The sequence below is a fragment of the Micromys minutus genome (assembly GCF_963924665.1).
Source record: "Micromys minutus genome assembly, chromosome: 17".
Classification (NCBI taxonomy): Eukaryota; Metazoa; Chordata; class Mammalia; order Rodentia; family Muridae; genus Micromys; species Micromys minutus.
The window spans coordinates 32,550,193-32,572,663 of record NC_137952.1 but is presented as its reverse complement, the minus strand read 5'-3'; the positions used below and the strand labels follow the sequence as shown (position 1 = coordinate 32,572,663).

Sequence of the window (22,471 nt, the reverse complement as noted above, 5' to 3'; positions counted from 1 at the left end):
ATCCCATCTACAGTGAAGAGAAGAGAGAAAGAGTACAATGCATGCATACTTGTGAGCACCTCAATTTCTCCATCTGAATACAAGTCCTGAATCCTAAGCAAGGGAATGGTGCCACCTACAGTGAACAGCCACTTACCCTGTTATCCACACTCCTGCCAGTGTGTGCTCCTTGTAGGCGCAAAACAATGGGGCTGAGGCTGTAAAATGGAGTCTCCAAAGGTGTGTGCCAGAGTAACCCCTGTCTCTCTGCAGGTCGATTAGTGAAGTATTTGACATAGTGATAGAAATATGACTGACAAGCGTTAGCTTTGCGTTTTTGCTGACAGCCTACTGGGTATGCTTTTGTGAGTCCGAGCTCTCTGCTATGCCATTGATCCCACCCTTCTCCATTATCACACAGCCTTGACCCTTAGCCATGTGATAAAATAGATTCAGACTCTTGCTTTGCTCTTTCTTTCAGAATTGTTTCGCCTACCCAAAAAAGGCGTGGGTTGATCATACCTGTACCTCCAAAGCCTTTGCAGATTTTGATAGGAATTATATTAAATCTGCATATCAAATTGAAGGGGGGAGGGAGGGAGGGAGAGAGAGAGAGGAGAGACTCCTGTCTCATAGAAATCCACCCTTTCAAGTTTTGGTGTTTTCTGCCCAATTCAGGTCCAGTTGTGTCTGGGGGCACTTGTGCTTCCAGCAAGGATCTGAGAAGGTAGGAAGGCCAAGGAAGGGTGAGAGTGTGGTCCAACCATGTGCCAGAGGAGCGAGTGGGCTCAGAGAAAGAGAGGCTTGTGCTATAGCTGCTCTGAAAGGCTTGGTGCTGGAAACCACACTGTAGGATCTGTAGGGCTTACACTGACAGGAAGGGCACTTACAGCTGTCCAGACTCGCTCTTGGAGCTTGCTGGGTTGGTTTTCTCCCTGCTTAGACTTTATGGAAACACCTATCACATACATCACACAGCCTGCCCTTTCCCGAAGCTTTTCCAGCTCAGGTGACTTGTGTTCTGGAGATGCTCTGGTCCTGTTTTAAGCTGTGTGAGTCTGTAGGCACCCACAGATGTTCATGCACCTAAGGGAACTATCGTTCCAAATGAAACCCGTTCTCGTCTTGCAGTGACTCGGGCCACCTCCGTGGATTGTCATCTCAGGTGTAGAGTCTAGAGATGAGTCCGCCTAATTTCATTTGTCTGCTCGGGCTCTTCCCAGTGCAGAAATTAAAACACACATTTCGGTTGCTTACTTGAAATTTGCCCTAGTGCTGTCTCCGGGGGCTGAGCCTGTCTAGAGGGTGATGGCTGAGATGTCGAGATTCCAATATTGGCCCTGCATCGTTCCTTTCCTGTGCCTCATGCATGCCTTTCCTTTCTGGTTAGTCATCTTAATGAGTTTGTACTGCGGTTTCTAAAGACAGGCTTTTGAGCTCTTCCCGCGACCTTCTCAATGGAGGATTTTCAGTGTGTGTTTGTTGGGTGATCGGAAGGACCAATTCTGAAATGAATGCAAGGCTTATATGGGACCGTTTGTGGCTGCAGGTAGATGTTGGCCGTGCCTGTTCTAGGATGTGGGTCCTGGAGTGAAATGGTCTGAGACTCTCTGGCCATCTCTAGTGGGACCTTTTCATTAGGGGTCTGACCACACAGGACAGCTTCGACCTGCACAGTGACTGCTTAGACTCTCCTACTATTCTGGTTTTTGGTAAAAATCTCCAAACCAGGTTGGGTTTAGGCTCGTGTCTTGACATGGGTATTTTAGCACATCCATCGATGAATATTGCGTCCTATAAGAGTAAGCAGAACTCTGAGTTTTCAGGTTTTTTTTTTTTCTTTCACTAGACAAACTCTTGTCCACTAATTAGGAAACATCTGTGAGCCCTATTAAAGTAGAGTAAATTTAGACTAGGTGCCAATGGCAGAGACACTAGGTTTGCACCCACCTTCTAAAACGACTTCTAAGACAAAGTCTCAGTCTGTAGATCATTGGAATTTACTCTGTAGCCCAGGCTAGTGATGAATTCATGCCAACACTCCACACTCCAGCCTCAGCCTCCCCATTGCTGGGTGTTTGTAGAGACAAGCCATATGCTAGGCTTACTTCCACTTTTAAAGGGATGTTTTCCCCTTAAGCTATAAGACCCATCCATGCAAGCAATAATGGATATCTCCATTCTGCTGACAAAACCAAGGCCCACAGGACAGTGTAGCCACTGGACTCACAATGACTCTTGGCCTTCCAACTCTTACAGGGTGGTTTTGGTTTTTAAAGGAAAAAGAGTATTTTTAACCTGGAGAAGTTTCAACTGGAAAGAGGTGGTTTAAGGAAATGAAAGCCGTATCAAGGGAGGCTTTTGATCTGTCACGTTTCAACATATACAGAGTCGTTCTTCCTGGAAAGGAGATCTCGCCCTGGCTTTCAATTTGAACAAGTTACTGGGAAGCCACTGCATAAGCCATTGGTCACTCTTTTCCTCTTCTTTTGTTTGAAATAGCAAAGTAACTAAGTGGCTTTGTTGCTCGTGTGGGAATGGAAATCAGGTCTTGGCATGAGCCACTTTAATTGAAATCAGTTTCTGCACTGAGTTTGCTCTACTGTGACATCATTTCCTGCCCCTTTCCAGCCTTCACTGTTTTTCTAAGATAGGATGGAACTAAGCATAGCACTGAATTTTAAAGTCATTGCACAGCGTTTCCTGACCCACTTAGAATAGCATCCACAGTCTTACACACACTTTTTTCCTTTTGTATACGTATAAACCCCTCTAGAGCTAAAAGACATTTGGCTGAGAGGCTTTAATGGAGCCTTTAGTAATAGTTCGTCTGCCTGGTTTGCTTGATGCCTGTAACAGGAGGAGCTGTTAGCACTTGTAGATGGAGGGAAAGGATAGAAATGTTTGAATAATTGTCTGTTCAGGGCTGTATAAGCACCTGAGGCACACAGGACAGCTTCTTAGCCTTCCAAGAAGCACAAGCTGAGCAAAGGTGATCAATCGTGCTGCACTGGGCACACTGAGGGAGGTAGTTAAGTGTCATACCTTTCTACTCTCAAGAAACATGAGTCTGGGAAAGGGGAAACAAGAAAAGCAGGCAAGTGTGTGTGTGTGTGTGTGAGTACGTGTGTGAGAGTATGTATGTGTATGAATGTGTGTGAGTGTATGTGTGTAAGAGTGTGTATATGTGTGACTGTGTGTGTGTATGTGTGTGAGTGAGTGTGTGTATGTGTGACTGTGTGTGTATGTGTGTGAGTGAGAGTGTGTATGTGTGAGTGTGTGTATGTTTGAGTGTGTGTGTATGAGTATGTGAATGTATGTGTATGTATGTTAGAGAGTGTGTGTATGTGTGTGTGAAAGAGTGTGTGTGTGTATATGTGAATGTGTGTATGTGTGAGTGTGTGTGAATTTATGTGTATGTGTGTGTAAGAGAGTGTATGTGTGTGAGTGTGTATGTGTGTGTGAGAGTGTGTGTATGTGTGAGTGTATGTGCATGTTTGAGTGTGTGTGTATATGTGTGAATGTGTATGTATGTAAGAGAGTGTGTGTGTGTGTGAGTGTGTGTGTATATGTAAGTGTATGTGCATGTTTGAGTGTGTGTGTATGTGTGAGTGTCTGTGTATGTGTATGTATGTAAGAGAGTGTGTATGTGTGTGTAAGAGAGTGTGTGTATGTGTGTGTATGTGTGTGAGAGTGTGTGTATGTGTGAGTGTGTTTGAGTGTATATGAGTGTGTGTGAGAGTGTGTGTATGTGTGTGTGTGCAATTTTGTATGAGTGTATGAGTGTGTGTGAACGTGTGTGCACAGAGTTTCACCTTCACCATCTCCCATCTGGTTTGGGAGGGAGGACAGAGCAGAAGTCATAGAGGAACAAAAGAACAGAGCGGCGTTTCAAGGGTAATCGAGACTGGTCGGATTTGGTGAGAACTTTAATTTGGGCCTCAAGAGTTAGGAGGCAAAGAAATAGAAGAGGTTAGAAGAGGGTTCTACAAAGGGACCACCTCAGAATACCTAGCATTTTTCATGACACATAGTAGGCACTCAGATGCATTTGCTGAGGGACCAAATGATCTGCTTATAGGTCAGGAGACTGTTCCAGGAGCTCTGATGGGTGTTTAGGACCCTACTGAAGAGGCTTTGAGTGCTGAGGTGCAGGAATCTTTTGGCTCAGGAAAAATGAAACCTTTAATGATATTCCAGGAAGAGAACAAGACTCTTAAAAAGTCAGATCGCTTTCAACGTGACTTCTCTTTGTGCCTAAGAGGGTACAGCAAGAACAGGAGTCTGAATTTTCCTGTGCGGTTGTCAGGCTAGGTTGACCTCCGAATAGCTGTAGCTCTTTAGACAAATAGCCTTTTCCCCTCATAGCCAAGTGGTCATTTCTCAGCACTGCTGTGAGGACCTCTCACGGATGAGGTTGGCTGTACTCGGGGTGGGGGCCAGGTTTTGCCTGTGTGGACAATGAAGACAGCACAAGAAACCCTTGGTTACAGCTTTCACAGAGGTGGACAGACCTCTGTTCCCTGCTGAGCCATTTCCACTGGGAGGTGACTCTCAGACATAGGACACACCAGAAAAAGCCAAAACTCTTATATCGAGAGGTATCAGTAGCACCCAGGATTCCTTTAGCCAAGCTTTGAGTCTTCTCTAGGTAGGATAGTTACTGCTTCTAGAAACTAGGGAACAGCTGGACCTTTTGAAAGTACTATCAGCGTAACACAGCCTCCATGCTAGAGGAGAGAGCACGTCCTAGCCGTGACTGTCATCATTTCTCGTAGGAGGCTCTACCAGACATTTCTAAGGCTCCACTTCTAGGGTGCCACTGTCCCAAGTTTGATGGTGTCTATCCATACATAGTCTAGGACTTGGAGATACACACTTCTATAGGTGTAAATGTGACACAGAATGGGTTTGAAATACCCATGGCCTTTAGTTCAACGTCACAGTTTAAATGAGGAGCTCTGAGTTCAGTCCAGTCAGCACCCCTACGCTCCGTCCATCAAACACTGTTGTGACGCAGTGTTTGTCCTTTCATCCTACCGTCGAAACAGAAGGAAAGTCAGTGGAATGTATTACTCCAGCTGTTTCCCTGGCTGGATACTTTGAGGTCTGAATCTTTTCACAGGAATCACTGCCGTCTCAACTTTGTCCTGGGCCATTACTCAGACACTCCTTTCTTACGGGTATAAATTACAGACATGACACTGGGCTGTAAGTTCTGCTAAATTAAGGAAGTCATTTAGCTCCCTTAAAACAAATGCCAAGCAAAAAACACCTCTATTGCACTGTAAGTGGTTTTATACGTAACGTAATGAGCCTCGATAATTAGGAGCCTTCTGCTATCTGCATGATATATGAATCTCGATGAATTGTTATTTTATTTTATTTTATTTTTTGTCAAATAGCTACAAATCATCTCAGGTGAAATGTTCTGTCTACACGCACAAACTGCCACGCTAAACCACTCTTCTCTTTTTACCCCTAGTACAACACTGCAACATCCGCTGTATGAATGGGGGTAGCTGCAGCGATGACCACTGTCTGTGTCAGAAGGGGTACATTGGCACTCACTGCGGACAGCGTAAGTACACCCCGGGGAGATGCTGGTCGCATGCAGACCTGTGGAATTACGACACAGGTCCTGTGAATTTTCTTTGATAATCAGGGCCCTTGCAGACGGACAGATCACCCAAACATTTAGTGCAAGTCTTCCGTCCTGGGGTTGATAGTAACTTGCTTGATTCATTTTCTTCCTGTTTACCACCCGCCATGCCTCACACCTTAGACTTACAGGTACGAAATACTTCTTTTAAAAAAAAAAACTTGACAGTTATTTAATTCACCAACGACACACTTCACCCTTTCCAACTGTAGTGCTTCAAAATCTTAGCTTATCTACCAGACTGTGCAAGCATCTGACCGTAGACCAGTGTCAGAAGATCTTCATCCTTTCAAAAATAAATCTCAGCGTAAGTTCTAAACACTCGCCTCTTGATTTACTGATCTCTATCTGAATTTTCAGGAAACACCTCAAAAGCATTTCAAAACAAATCTCCACTTGCTTCCCAAACACTCTCCTTGTACTGACTAATTGCATCTGTGTATCTCTAGCTCCCAAGACGGAGTCTGCTACACTGGGGCTGACTGGGAGCCCACTTTGCTGGTTCACTCACAGATTGATTGTGTCTGTCTCTGCTGGTCCCTGCACACTGCTTAGAATGGCTTTTCATCTTAAAAGCTTCGTTATCACTGTAGGATGAGCTACTCGCCCTATAGGAAATCTGGGAAAATTTAATTATTAGAAAACCATAGCGATGTAGAATTCTACAATCCGAATACTCCTTTCTAGTCCCACGATAGATCTTTTACACTTAATATTTTATTATTTGTGTTTTCTTGTGAATTATTATGTCACAGTTGTGTTAAATTCTATTACATATGCTTACTTAATAATAAAATGGTAATTGTTCATGTCGTTTTGAGCTTTGCCATTGTGTATGTGTATATATGATGAAAGATGCTTCTATAAATAAGTCAACATCTATATTATGCCCAGTGAGTATCCCCACACTACTATGTGACAAGAATGTTGAGTTTTGTGCAGCCCAATTTGGACAGAGAAAAGCCCAGGTGTCCCCTGGGCCCTGTCCTGAGGGATGTGTAGGAATTCATCCATCAGGTGATGAGTCATTGGCCTTTGGAGCAATGGCCCAGTGTGAGATGCATCACTGTTCGGGATGTAGCATGGGGACAAGGGCTAGAGCAGGCGCTTTGTTCACACTGGGGCTGAAATGTGGAGACAGGTAATGGGAGGAAAATATGCTCAGACAGAAAGCCCTGGGCCAAGTTTTAAATAAGTTTACTGTTCCTTGCACGACAGACAGGAAGTAAGAACAAAGTAGCAGCTCACTACAACTACCATGTCACTTCCTGTACCCTGCTCTGTGGTAGGTACATTTTATGCTGTGTCTCCTGGGGCTGCCCCAGTGATTCTTCAGGTAAGGCATTTACCACCAAGCCTGGTTGTCCTGGACCCACTTGGTAGAAGGAAAGAACCAATGTCCTCATGCTGTCTCTGACCCCACATGTGTATTGTTGTACATGCACACAGACATTCACTCCCATACTCTAACACACTCACTCATTTACTGACACACTCACCGACACACTTACCCCCATACTCACACACTCACTCACACACTCACACATACTCACATACACATACACACACATCCACTCACTCACATATACACTCACACACACTCACATTCACACACACTCACATTCATACACACTCACACACACACTTATACACATCCACTCACATCCACACTCATACACAGTCACACACAGTCACATTCACACACACTCTCATATACATCCATCCACTCACATACATATTCACACACACTCACACATCTATTCACTCATATACTCACTCACTCATACACACACAGTCACATTCACACACTCACATTCACACACAGTCACACACACATCCACTCACATACCCACTCATATACACTCATACATACCCACATACACACATACACACACACACACACACTCACTCACACACACATCCACTCACTCACATACTCACACACATAGTCACTCATTCACTGACATAGTCACATTCTCACACACTCACACTTACTCATTAACACACTCATTCACATATACACCATTCACACAGTGAGTCAATAGAGCATAACAATAAACTAACCTGTACCAACTGATTTAATATAACAGCTGTGTGAGTTGGAAGGCGTACTGCCTCTAACAGATGGGGGTGTCAGGGATCACAAGTGTCAGCGATCTCCGAGGATCCAAAGACAGCAATGAGCAGGCTTGGGAAGAGAGCTCCAGGGGCCTGACTCCACAGTTCACAGTGAACACTATGAAATACTTGCTTCATCCACTTAATTTACAAGGATTTACAGTGAGGAAGATCATTCTGGATGGGAAAAAACCCAGGAAGTAGGAGGAGTTAAGTTAGGCTCTGGCCACAGCAGACGTGGGGATGGATCCCTTCAGGAGAGTGTCCAGAGATCTGCCAGGCATCTCTCCATGTGTATCCCCTGAAGGACTTTAGCACAAAACCCAGAATAGGCAGATGCCAATGAACACATCCTGGAAAACCTTTCTGGAGTGTTAACTTCCTCTTCTGTAAGCCAGGAGAGCTTCCCAAGCAGCTTCTCATTTTGTTTTCTGCTTCAACATGTTTATTCTGGCTTGACTGTGAGTTAAGAGGCAAAGTGTGATAGGCATGCAGAACGCTATTTCTGATGGTAAGAAAGGGAGTTCTTGACTTAGTTCTTGGTGCTAAGAAGTATATAAGTTCAGGCCTTCCAGGGCAGAGCAGAGGAAGAGATGAATAAGCAACTTATTAGGTCAAAAACCCAAAACCCAAATCCTGTGTAGAATAAGAGGGAGAGGAATGAAGAATATGAAGGATGGACTTCAGATTATTGAGCTGGAGTCAGGACAGGAACTCAAGTCAGGATCTCACAAGCAGGAACCAAAGCAGAGACCACAGGGACACTGCTTACTGGCTTGTTCTCTATGGATTGTTCAGCCTTCTTTCTTATAGCACCCAGGGCTACCTGTTCAGGGATGGTTCCCACAGTCAACTGGGCCCTCCCACGTCAATCACGAATCAAGAATATTCCCTATAGGCATTTTTCTAAGTTACGATTCCTCTTCCAGATAATTCTAGCTTGTGTCAAGTTGACAGAAAGCTAACGCAAAAAGGGAAGTATCTACCACCCGTGAAGATGCTCACATTGAGGTCATGCATGCAAGAGTCAGAAGAATTCATTCAGTACTTGAGTTCTCGATTCTTCGAGTCATGGTTTTATTTCAGGGGTGGACCACTAACATGTTCCTATGCTACTTTTTTAGGTCCTGCCTCACTAGCAGTATCTTAGATTTTGTTGTAACACAAACAGGTCCTAATTATGTTGAATCCTGTGGAAAGTTATTATTATGTATATATTAATTAGAGCTGGAAATTAATACAGTGACAATTATCCCTTGACTAGCTCGTTCCCCAAATAATCGCACAAAGTAATCTGACCACCTAGCTTTATCCAGCCATGTGACCAGCTATACCTTCCACATCTGGAGACACACTGGTCTCCCCTCACGTCTCCTGGCAAACGACCTTTCTCTTTTCTTCTTCTCAGAGTTCTTTTTCCCTCCCAGGAAGTCCTGCCTTCTACTTCCGGTCCAGCTAATTGGCCATCAGATTTTTATTAAAGCCAATCAGAGAATTCCTTAGGTAGGTGAGGAAGGACAGGGACCCAGCTTCACATGGTGAACCTCAACAGAATCCTAGTATTAACATCTGGTGCTTGTTGATGGTGCTATTAGCATGTTCATTGTTGCTCCTCAGGGACGTCCTCTCAAAATTAAGCATCAATCATCAGCAAGAGTCCACTTGCTCACATGCAGTTTGTGTCTGGTGAAGTTAGAAACCTGCACCTTAGATGCAGAACTGAAAGCATTTCTCAGGGTCTATACACTCCAGGTATAGAGACACCTTTTCAGGGAGGATCCGATAGTGATCTGCAACTGTGAGGTGTCTGCTCAAAGCAAACACTGAGGGTATCATTCACATTGTGTTTTCTGCCCTTTCTGGGTGTACAAGTACAGCATCATGAGGCTTTCTCTCCTTATCTTGCAGCTGTCTGTGAAAGTGGCTGTCTCAACGGAGGGAGGTGTGTGGCCCCAAATCGGTGTGCGTGCACGTACGGCTTTACTGGACCCCAGTGTGAGAGAGGTAAAATGTTTTCTAAGTGATTTGTATAATCTGGTGAATTATTTGTTACTGGTTTAGACTGGCATTGCATGCGTGTAGCTACTTCCTGAAGTTGGCTGAGCAGGCTTCTGAATCGTCACTGAGGAAGTCTCTGGGACTCCAAGATGGCAGCTCGGAGTTTGCATGATGCTCAGCAGTTCTTGGCAGTGGGTGTAGTGTTCCACAGTAAGCTTACACATAAGAAGGGTGGGTACCGAGATACAAAGGGGACAATTTCCAATAAAGGTGCAATAGTGAACTTCACATGATCCTGTAAATCAGAGAAATGTCTTCACACAAGAACACACATAGAAAGGGAATGTTTAGAATGAAAGACGCACAAGAAGAGCCACTGACCCTGGCAGGAGCTGGAATGATAAACATGGAAGTCCTGGTTCAGTGCAGGGGTCTGACAAGCAGCAGGGATCAGTACTGTGTGGCCCAGGAAGTGTGGATAATTGCCCTTGCCCTTGCCTACAAAATGACAAAGCTCAAAGTTGTACAGAGATAGCCTTAAGGCAAAACTATAGGTTGATGTCAAGGCGATACATGATTAGACAGTAGAGAGTGGGGTGGGGACAAAGTTGGTAAAGTGGGAGGGTAGGGGAGAAGCAGGAGATTGAGGAAGAGGCAACATGGAGGTAGATGTGGATGTTTCTCTTGGCAAATCTCCAGATAGATAAGGTTGTTATGGTTATTTCTAAGGTTTTCTATGGGTCAATTTCTTTTATCTAGGTGGGAAGTTTATATCTTTGTTAACTGATTATAAGCTTATTGTGTAGAGGGATTGTGGATTGAGAATTTAACATATAAACCTGTTTGATAAGTTAATGATTGTGGAGTCATGTTATTACCAGGCCTGTGGAATGAGATGTGTGGGTACCAGGCTTGGGAACAAACTGCTTAAGGGATTGCATTCCAGCTCTGCCCTGGAGCGGCTCCTGGCATGGATTCCATGGAGTGAGACCTTGGGGACCAGTAGCAACAGAATCTTCTTTTTAATATTTACCACAACACCAACACCAAATGCCTTAATTTGAATGTGGATTTTCCATTTTCAAATTTAATGCTCTATGCTCCTATCAGTTAAAAGAAAAATTTTGCTTGCTTTCCCTAGCTATTGGTGCAAATATGATATTGACTTATTCGGGGCACATTATGTTCTTAATGGATGCCAGCTTCATTCATCATTTTGTCTCTACAGTCATAGTTTGGTCATTTCCTCATCATTTCTAGATTAAATTTTTATTTTAGTGTTGCCTTTTAAAATTAGTATTTAAAATAATTTATCTGCCTCTCTGCATGTTATATATTACATGTGTACATGTGTGCACATCCATGTTATATATTTGGAGGCCAGAAGAGGACTATGATCTTACAGATAAGAAGACTGGGCACCCAGATACAAAGGGACAATTTCTCATATCTTTTCTTCTCCACCTTGTGTAATGGTGTTGGAGTCTCTTTCTGACCATGGAGCTTTCTGTTTTTGGCTAGCCCGGCTGGTCAGGGAGTTTTCAGGATCTGTCTGTCTCTTCCTCGCAATGCTGGGGTCCTAGGCAGCCACCATCACACCCATTAGTATGTGGTTGCTGAAGTGTTGAACTTAGTGACTCTGGCTTTTATAACAAGTGATCTTACCCCACTGAGCTATCTCCCTAGCCCTAACCTTTGTTATTTAGCGAAACTTAAAAGGTTTGTGTTATATAAAGCTGAAATTGAAAATTCTCCAGAGCTGGGCATGATAGCACATGCTTTTAATCCCAGCATTTGGGAGGCAGAGAGGCAGGGCTAGTTTGATCTCTGTGAGGTGGAGGCTAGCCTGGTGGACAGCCAGAGCTGTATGGAGGAATCCTGTGTCAAATAAATAAATAAATAAATAAATAAATAAATAAATAAATAAATAAATGCAAACAAACAATAGAAAACTCCTTGGAACTTTTAAAAATTGCAAGGATTATGTTTATCCCAAATTGTATAAAGATCTTATTCTAAGATGGAAACCACTGTGATTGACATGTGTCACTCAAGCCATGTAGCTGAAACAAAGAGCACTGGAGTATGTGAGAAGTTGTCTATTTTTCAATGCTGACATAAATTGTTTTCTAATACACCAAGGGTGCATTTTGATAAGCAACTTTAGGACAGTTGCTATGATTGTCCGATAAGTTATACAGTATTTCTGTTCTTCAGGCCACTCAGGGAGGGATCAGTGTGGCCATTGTGCTGTATCTTGATGTCTTTTTGGAGTCTGTGTTTAAATTGTTTCCCTTTATAACCTGTACACGTATATTATTGATGAGGAGCTAATGCGTATCCAGTGGCATCCTAACAATGAAGGACAGTTTGTACTAGACAGTAGCCTTCTGTGGCCTTACTGTTTGCTTGATGAAGATGCTGTAAATTAAAACGGTCGATGTATGGCTTGGTGGCTTGTGAAGGGAACACTTTAGACATTGCTGCTAGGTTTATTTTGGAAAAACAATGAATAAAATAAACATTCTTCTTGAACCAAAGTGGTCCATAGTTATCTGCAAAGAATAATTGTTTCCCATGATGGGAGGTGCCGACGCAGACCTCCCAAGGGACCGTGGGCTGTTGATACTCACCCATTACTACTTCAAAACTTTGATGTTTGCCAAAGATGAAGAAATGGCCTGAATTCGTGAGATTACTAAATTACTGATCAAAGCGCTGAGTTTCGATGTGGAGTCTCCAAGTGTAGGGTGTGTTTAAGTAGACTTCACTGAGGTGTGGAAGGACTGGGCCACAGAGGAGCAGTGGCTGTGGCAGCACTCCAGATAATGGAGAAGTGGAGGTTGGGGACAGGAAGTAGGTTTTCCCTAGTTGTTGCCCACCATTGTTCTCCTAGGAGCGCAGCACTGACCTTCAGTGAGGGAGGGAGACCAGAAAGCCTTTTTTTCTCACCACGAGGGCAGAGGAAGTGCCATTTGATTACATAATTCATTTTTATCTATCAAGTCTTCACTATTTTGTTCTCTTCTGAAATCCATGTTTTGAAAGAATGGGGTCCTATATCCTTTTACCTATTACACATGCGTGGCTTCATGAGTGGTAGACCATCAATGCTGAAGGAAGGACAGCTTCTCTTGAGTTGGGTTAGTGGATAACTACTTAGGTTAGTGGTGTTCAGTTTTAATGAGATACGGTATTTTTGTTTGGAAACCAACTTCTTGAAAGCCTTCATTCTTCATCCCATCTGATCTCTCTCTCTCTCTCTCTCTCTCTCTCTCTCTCTCTCTCTCTCTCTCTCTCTCTCTCTCTCTCTCCTTCCCTCCCTCCCTCCCTCCATTCCTCCCTCCTCTCCATTATAATGGCATAATGCCAACTTCTAAGTTATAATGAGACTGCAGCTTGCCTTTTCCTCTACTGAAGTGCCGGCTCAGGAACAGCTGTGGATTCAGTACCCTTAGTGCCTGACCCAGGGAAATGAACTGTGTTCTTCTAACCTCTTCAGGAGATCTAGAGGCATATTGTTGGATGGGAACCATATATCCTAGAAGGAAAGCGGTGTTGATTGTCTGCATGTGGACAGATTAGCATTCTTATCGGTTTTGTGGCAACCTTGGTTACACAGTAAGTTCAGGACAAGCCTGGATACCTGAAACTGTCTCAAAAAGCAAATTATTATTATTATTATTATCATTATTATTAAAAAGTTAAGGCTAGAAGGGTTATGTTCCTCTGTGTTAACAGTTCGACCACATTTGTTTTAAGTCATTTAAAAGCCAAAAGAAGGTAGCCTTGACTATTGTTTGTATGTATCTAACATAAAGTCTTAGAATTTCACAACTAATTTTGATTTAAAGGCACCAGCCTACTCTTCCAACGAGCAGTTCTAGTCTGGTTGCTGTCTGTATTAATGGGCTCCCAAGGACTACAGAGACTGTGAGCATGTGCCCAGCTTCCTACATCCAGATGCATTTGTTCTGATAAATCCCTGGTCCTGTCTCCAGGACAAGGACAACACTGGCTCTGTACCCACTGCAGAAGTGCTTTTAGTTGTCTGCTGCTTATCAACGGTGTACAGGGGAAGCACTGTTGAAGATCTAGCAGCAGGCATGAGGTGGCACAAAGTCTGCTAGTCACTGACAGGACCCACCTGCTGGGAGCTGCTCGTGTCCTGCAGATGGGCAGGGTTTTGTGTGTCTCTGCAATAGTGAATAAACGACTAGGCTGCTTGCGGTGTCGTCTGTACCTGTAGGTGCTGATGATGTGGGAGGGTTCCTGGTTCTCATCCCTTAGTTTCTCTTCGGTTATAAGAATTGTTTTCATCAGTTATATTCAAAATAATTTCATTAAATGGTTTTAAAGAGTCTATCATATTAAGCAACCAGTAAGTATTCTGTGAGCTAAGAAAGGCACTGACTATAGTGTCTAGTGAATTGGGAAAGACCAGTATTCAGTGATACAGACTTAGGATAATCACATAGTCCTGTCCGGATACACCACTTCATCAAAGAAAGGAGATGCATTATTGACTCACAGGAGCTGATTAGAGTGCTTCGTGGCTGTTTTCTTCTCTCCTCCCCTCCCTCCCTCCCTTCCTCCCTCTCCTCCTTTCCCTTTTTTATTGTCCTCAAAGTTTTATTTTTTGATCATTTTTTTATGTGCTATGTAGCCCACATTGTCCTTGTTTTGCAATCCTCCTGCTCCAGCGCCACACTCTCTCCCGCCAAGTGCATCACCGCGTTTGGCTTAAACATTTCTCATAAGTAAATTCTCTGGCGAATATTTAAGGTCTGTGGTGTTATGGAGCGCATAGCCAAAGCGACGTGGCTTTCACTGTGGAGCAAATTCTTTCATCCTCTCATACATTTGCTTGCCGGTGATAAGAGGAAGGGAGACCTGCAGACTTCACAAACCTCTCTGAGTACAACGGTTATGACAGCGCTTGTGGCGGCGGCTAGGGCATGGGGAAAGCCTCAGGTCCATGCGTGAGTGAACGAACAGATAGACCAGCAAACCCACACACGCTAGACTACTAGCTAGCTTTTGAACTAAGGACCTGCCATCTTCCACAAATATACAGGCTAGAGAGCATTATACTAAGTAGAAGGAGGCATACTCTAAAAGTAAAACATCTCACAATGTCACTTGTTGTGGAAGCTAAAACACAATTCAAAGGTCAGCTATTCAAATGCAGAAAATAATGGACCGCAGTGGATTCGCAGGCTGAAGGAGTCTAGACAGCTGGTGAATGGTGGGGTCTTTTATTGTGTTTCTCCGGGACTTGCCTGCGATCATGCAGTGAAGATGAACTTCCTTTCCTCACTGGATTGCTTCCTCTCGCTGCTTCGATGGTGTTTTAAATCCCAAGAGGCTGTGACTAAGGTTTCTGGAGTCAGTGCCACAGACCAACCCTCATCCCTCCCGGGCCTTTGGAGGTCAGAACTCTGAATGCCATCAATTTTTTCCATAGGTGATAAGCAATGGTCACATCACTAACACGCTGAAGTATTCTGTGGGCCTCGTCTTTGGTATTTAGTCCAACAGAAAGGGACAATGTGAAGAGACAGAATGCCCCAAGGCTAACTCTATGACCAAAGTGGCAGCGGGCAGATCATCCAATAGACCTGATATTTTTTAGACTCAGTCCAGAAACCACAGCTGTTGACAAAGCTGTTCATTTTTCTGATTGAACGGCTATGGTTTAGAGAGCACATGCACCTTCACTGGACCGGGTATGTGCAACTGAAAACTGCCTGATTTCGCTCTCACACTCTCTCCCTTACCTTAGGCTAGGTTTTCTGTTGATGCAGAGCATTTTATGATTGTATACGTGCTTTCCTGCTTTGGCTTACAGCAACATCACCATCCACAGGTCTCTTCCTCTTCGAGTCCGTCACCTTGGCTGCTTAGGCAGCCTCTGGGGGAAGGGTTCCAGCTCAGCCATGCCAGCCTTCTCTTTTGGTGGCCCATGACTGAAACATTTGTGCCTTTTAATTTTTGCCACCAAACCCCACCAATTTTGGCACAATAAAAACCCACCTTTGGAAACCCCACCCACGTAACCACACTAAGCATCCCCGGGTGTTCTCCACTGGGCAGGGCCTTTGATGGGCATAATCTTGAAGCCTCTCTGGTAACTTTGTATCATCAAGTGGACTCCCCCTAGTTCCCCCAGGAGTGCTTGTGACAGCCCATTTCCCTTAGGTCAGTTCTTCTCATGGACATGTTGATATACACACAGATTTAAGAGACTGTCACATCCACATTTGCAAATTCTGCATCGTGGTTTGACCCTCGACCTTGACAGTGTCACGTGATGGTCTTTGTGCTCCAAATGACTGCAGCAGTCATTTTAACCTATCGTACCATTAGCAAAGTAAAGACTTAACATTAAAAAAATGTGATATACTATATGATATGAGCATATGGTACACGTTCATGTGTGTGCAAGTGTGCGTACATGCAGAAGCCAGAGAAGAATATCATGTGTCCTGCTCTGTTACTGATCACCTTTCTCCCTTGAGACGGGGTTTCTCACCTGACCAGGAGCTGTACAGGTTTGAGCTGGCAGCCAGCAAGCCTCAGCACCTCTCCTGTCTTCACTGTGCACACGGTGCTGTGGTTACAGGCACTTCTGCAACAGCACTGGTGTCTTATGGAGGGTTCAAACTCAGGCTCTTCTGATTGCACCAGAAACGCTCATGAGCCGTCTCTCCATCCCCAGGGCTAAGAATGCACTACAGCTCTACAATGTGCTATCACAGAAATAAGTTTCAATTCTTACCTTTTGCTTTTAGTTCTTGTGACCTTGAAAAAAATTTTTTTATATTTCTTTATCCATCGTGTGTGTTTGTACATGTTTCTGTACACATGCTACAGATCATGTGTGTGGAGATCACAGGACAACTTTTGGGAATCTGTTTTCTCCACCCACTATGTGGGACCCAGGGGTCAAACTCAGGTAATGAGGTTTGGCACCCAGTGCCTTTCCCCACTGAGAGCCATTTGGCCGATCGCTTGTGGATGTTTTTTAAAAAGGAAACTGGTTATGTAAATGGGAAGCCACGTTTGATATTTGGGAAACTTCTTAGTCTGGAATGTGCAAAGCTCATAATTTTAATTTTCATAGTAGCCATATGAAGAAAAAAGCAATTTCTATTTTTAAAAGTACATTTTATTTTAACCTGATGTATCTAATCTCAATAGACAGCATTAGGGGTTATTAATACAATACATTCCATTATTTTTCTTTTGTTTGTCTTTAAAATCCAGAGTCTGTGTTTGACCACATTTCAGTCTGAGGTGTCAGATAGCCATATGTGGCTCGTGGCTGTGGTGACATGCAGCACCGCCTGGGGCTATGCACACTGGAAACAAGGCCCTTCCTCCCCTCTACTGCCTCTTTATCAACCTTTCAGAAAGTAAGATTTTCACAAAAAGCAAAAAAGGGCAGCATGGATACTCAAAAAGTAAACAAAGCCATGGTACCTTTCCAAGCAGCCTGGTTTACCCGGACTGTTTGCTGGAGTTCTGCTGAGCATGGGCGAAGAGCTCACTGTCTGCGTCACATCAGACATAACAACTACAGCAAACGTTTAGAAAGGCCGAGTCTTGGCCTACGCAAGTGGTAGGATCGGGAAGTGACACATGGCTCTTGTTGTCAGCCTTGAAATACACACACACACACACACACACACACACACACACACACACACACACACAGCAAAGAGCCATACATGCAGTAGATAGCAAAGTAGCAGAGGTGACAGAAATACTCCATTTACACAATGGAGTACTGCTCAGCTATTAAAAACAATGACTTCATGAAATTCTCAGGCAAATGGATAGAATTAGACAATATCATCCTTAGTGAAGTAACCCAGTCACAAAAGAACACTCATGGTATGCAGTCACTGATAAGTGGATATTAGCTCAAATGCTCAGAATACCCAAAATACAATTCACAGACCACATGAAGCTCAAGAAGGAAAACCAAAGTGTGGATGTTTCAGTTCTTAGAAGAGGGAACAAAATACTCAAGGGAGGAAATACAGAGACAAAGTCTGGAGCAGGGACTGAAGGAAAGGCCATCCAGAGACTGTCCCACATAGGAATCCATCCCATATACAGTCACCAAACCAGATAGTATTGCAGATGCCAAGAAGTGCATGCTGACAGGATACTCAAAAAGTAAACAAAGCCATGGTACCCTTCCAAGCAGCCTGGTTTACCCGGACTGTTTGCTGGAGTCCTGCTGAGCATGGGCGAAGAGCTCACTGTCTGCGTCACATCAGACATAGACAGCTTGGCTGTCTCCTGAGAGGCTTTGCTAGAGCTTGACAAATACAGAGTCAGATGCTCTCAACCAGCCATTGGACGGAGCAGGAGGTCCCCAGTGGAGGAGTTAGAGAAAGGACAGAAGGAACTGAAGGGGTTTTAAACCCACAGGAAGAAAAACAATATCAACCAACCAGACCCTGCAGAGCTCCCAGACATTAAACCACCAACCAAAGAGTACACATGAAGGGACCTGTGGCTCCAGCTGCATACGTAGCAGAGGATTGCCTTGTCAGACATCAAATGGGAGGAGAGGTCCTTAGTCCTGTGAAGTCTCAATGCCCCAGTGTAGGGAAACGCCATGGTGGAGAGGCAGGAGTAGATGGGTGGGGGAGCACCCTCATAGAAGCAGGGGGAGGGAGGATGGGATAGGGGGCTTCCAGAGGGGAAACCAGGAAAGGGGGTAGATAACACTTGAATTGTAAATAAATAAAATATCCAATAAAAGAAAAGAAATACTGCAAACGGTAGGTAGGTAGACAGTGTACAGATATCCAGACACTCAGTATGATCTGGAGGACTCCCTGTTAGGAGCATCATTTTATGGTAGCCCAGATGGAGCCTAAATGTCTTCTGGCCTCATTCCAAAGAAGAGCTGGGTTCAGGGCTCTCTGAAGCCCACCTTTCTCCCACTATGCTTGTGCATAACTTCTGTCCAAGATGGAGTATGGGCTTCTAAGGAAATTCTCCTTTGTCTCAAGGCAGGGTAGTGGGATTTTAAAGACATTCTCCTTTGTATGTATAAATTGGGAGAGGGCCAGTCTGTTTCCGAAACTGTTTCAGCTCTATCTGTGAACTCTCGTGCAGAGACTCTTACCAGGTTTATATGCTGGCTGAGAATATTATGGAATACACAGTACTTATGTTCCCTGGCAGTCATGGTCCCTAGGGAGTCAGCCTTTGGGGTTTATTAATGTATATTGGATAGATATCTGGAGCTATGTCGTCCATCTGATGTGCCAAAGTGCTTTTTGTAGAACATTAGTCCCAAGAGGGTTCCATGAAGCACCGTTTCCATGGCCAATATCATTTGGAAACCCCTAAACCACAGCCTTATTCTTGGAGAGGCAATGGCCGAATTAACATGTGAACTCCGGGGAGTTCTGTGTGAAACCAAATAGTTTCACTTAGCTTGACTTAGATCTGCCTATCCATCCTTCCAGAAGCCCCCATTTTCCTCCCACTGGCATCTTTGACATCCCTGAAGCTCTGGATTCAGCTTGTGTTTCTGGTGGTCTCTCACATGCTTATGCAATGGCTTCATGGCTTGGGATGAGAGTTCTGCTTCCCACATTATCCCCACTCAGAAGAGGTGGCCATCTAAACTCCTGGATTGCTTTGGATGGAAAACATCATTGAAAAGACACCCGCTTAGTCTCTGAGAGGATTAAAAGTGCTCTGTACCCCATGAGGACATGACTGTAGATGCCCGTCACCGACCTGTGTGGAGGGGTGGAGTCTGTGGAGGAAACAAATGGAACACTCAACATCTTTTCCACCATATCTCCTCAGCAACAAACCCTTTGCTCTGAATGGTTTCAGAACTTGAAAAGTAGACAATAGATTGGGATCTTTGTTTCCTCGGAAAAATGGAAATATTCTAGGGCGGCATTTCTCAACCTGTGAGTTGTGACCCCTTGGGGGTTGCACATCAGATATCCGGCATATCAGATATTTACATTACAATTCATAACAGTAGCAAAATTAGTTAAGAGGTAGCAAGGGAATAATTTTATAGTTGGGAGTCACCACAACATGAAGAACCGTATTAAAGGGTCGCAGCATTAGGAAGGCTGAGAGCCAATGGTTTAGAGCTTCAATTCATAAAACGAGGTCACGTCTGCTTCCTTCTGGTGAACTGGCTACTGGCCCCACAGAGGCCCTTTTGACCTTCACTGTTACAGGATGCTGAACCAGGCTGTAAGTGAAGGCTTGCAAGTCAGACCCGTGTTTATCCAAAGGGAAAATGTTTTGTATAAGTGCATGCTTGGTTTTGAGAAGCCGGGTTTCTCCTCAAGTCACCCTGGGGTGCTTCTGCTTCCTTGGAGACCCTGTTCTTTAAATCAGTCTCAGGAACTTCAGACCAAAGCAACCCAGGAGCCCCTCGGCAGTCAGATTTGATCCAGTCTTTCCTTATGTGACTTATAAACTTCACTAAAAAAGAGGGACGTATTTTATACCTTAATCTAGCACCGGAAGAATAAAACCCAAGGCACACACAGCCTCTTAATGACGTAGGGCTGGCGCTGAAAACAGTGCAGTAGGAGTGACTTGTCCTCCTCGAGGAAGACACCCTCAAAGCACAGGAAATTATTTATGATTTTTTAGAGCTCATAACCTGGGGTAGCTAGGCGCTTCTGTTTGGACCTCATTTAGAGCTACATACTCTCTGTCTTGCTTCCACTTACCAAGCGGGACAAGTTCTCAGTAAACCAGCAGAATACAGCAGGTTGAGGTCAAGGCCCCCTCTCAAACCCCTCAATGTGGGCTCCTTGTGACTTCTGGGCTGTTTCTCTTTATCTTTTATGAATAAGAGAAAATAATAGTAAAATCATCCTCAGACTAATTTCCATCCCAAAGGAGCTCCTATTCCAATTTAATATTATACGACTATCATTTTAATGTTACCATAAAAGTTGTCTGTCTGGGACATGTACTTTTTCTTAACTGCCTTACCGTTCCTGGCATACTTGGGAATATACTAAGTGCCCAGGCTCTGGAGAGAAATTCATTTGCTGGCCACCAGGCCTTAGGCAACTAACTGCCTATACTTTACTTATCTGATCTGTAAAATGGGTGTAGTGAGGGGACTTGCCTAGTGAAACTGTTGAGAAGGTCAATGAAGTAATTCAGGAAGCACTGAACCCAGGGCTTGAACCCAGGGCTTGACTATGCATTTCTGGGGACTCTTTGCCTCACTCTTTGCCGAATGTTGTTTCTTCGTAAATGACGTCATGAAAGCTTCCGTATCAATGAAATTAGACCTCTCTTTTAGAGGCTCCACTGTGACTATCCCCTGCTCCCTATTTAGAAGTTTTCAGATCTATTCAGATGCAGCCAGCTTTCCTCTTGAACATATTATCAACCGTGTGCTCCTTAACACACGCCCAGCTACTGCATGCATTTGACACACAGGAGGGCAAAACATGTGGAAGAAGAGGTCAGCCAAATCCTTGATAACATGTTCTGATGATTACGGCTGTGAGAATTGCTTCCTGTCCGCCACTAGATAAAGTTTATGGAAGGTTTTACTACTTTCACTGACACATACAACCGAATGAAGTATGAACCTGCCCCTTCACAAAAAAACCCAGCAGCAAAATATAAGAGATACTTTAGGAATGTGTTTTTTATTCTTTATTAATCTCATGGTTGTTACAATCTGTCTCACAGAGAAGTTGGCTCATGGTTTAAGAAAGGATACAGTCTGTCCTGGCAGAACAGCCGTGGCAGGGGTAGTTGGAGGTGGCTGGGTGTAGGTTGATCTCTATATGCCAGTGAGAGCTGGCACTAGTTAGGTCAATGTGGTACATGATTGGACAGTAGAGAGGGGGGCAGAGAGAAACTTTTTGTAAGGTGGGAGAGAAGGGGAAGAAGAGGAGAATCAAGGAGACAGAGGGGGAGGGAGAAGGAGAAGTAGCTGGGAGCCAACCTGGCAGCAGATGTAAATATTCTCAGTGCATAAATACAGGTTGGCATGAGTATTTTGGTGTGTTCTTTAGTGTGGCAACTTAACTGAATTCAAAAGAAAGTGTAGTGTTGGGATACACCAAGCCTGCAGCAGAATTGGGACGTGTGTGTGCCCGGCTTTGTAACAACTCACCAAAGGGACAGTGAGTAAAAGTTGCATGGCAGAGAAGCCACAGGGCATCCAACTCCAGCTCTGCAGCCCTTGGACCATATAGCTCTGTGGGAGTGAGAACTGCAATACCTGGTCACATTGTATCTATAGTCACAAGCCAAAGTGGGCTGGAAGAAGGGCCACTCAGCCTCCAAGTCCCACCAGAAGCGGAAATTTCCTTCAGAGAGGCTCTGACTCCTAATGGTTCTACAACCCTCCCAGAACGTAACACCAAAAACTGGGGACCAAGCTCACACAGGTGAGATTACGGGAGATGCTTCACACTCACACAACAGCTGTGCCGCCCTTAGGAGCATGGCAGTCTAAAAATCGGTGAGCAGTGTCAGATACTGACCTTCAGCACAAGAGGAGCAGCTGACCGAGTTCACATTTAATTTGACAGTGGCTGTGATAACTTGCGTCTACAATCAGCATTGTCAGGTGGGAGGAAAAAAGGCTCCCAGGCTCAGCACCACAAGCCACCCTTCATTTATTTCAAAGCAGTAAAAATGTTCTTGAAGACTCAAGCTTTGAAAACC

General features: G+C 44.3%; 1 protein-coding gene across 1 annotated transcript in view; it reads left to right on the top strand.

Moving 5' to 3' along the window:
- The window catches only part of FBN1 (fibrillin 1), a 193,471-nt gene that overhangs the window by 32,956 nt on the left and 138,044 nt on the right, over positions 1 to 22,471 (top strand). The window contains exons 5-6 of the mRNA XM_080930907.1: positions 5,465 to 5,560; positions 9,668 to 9,763. Coding sequence (XP_080787033.1) covers positions 5,465 to 5,560; positions 9,668 to 9,763 — 192 coding nt within the window. The remainder of the gene's footprint in view (positions 1 to 5,464; positions 5,561 to 9,667; positions 9,764 to 22,471) is intronic.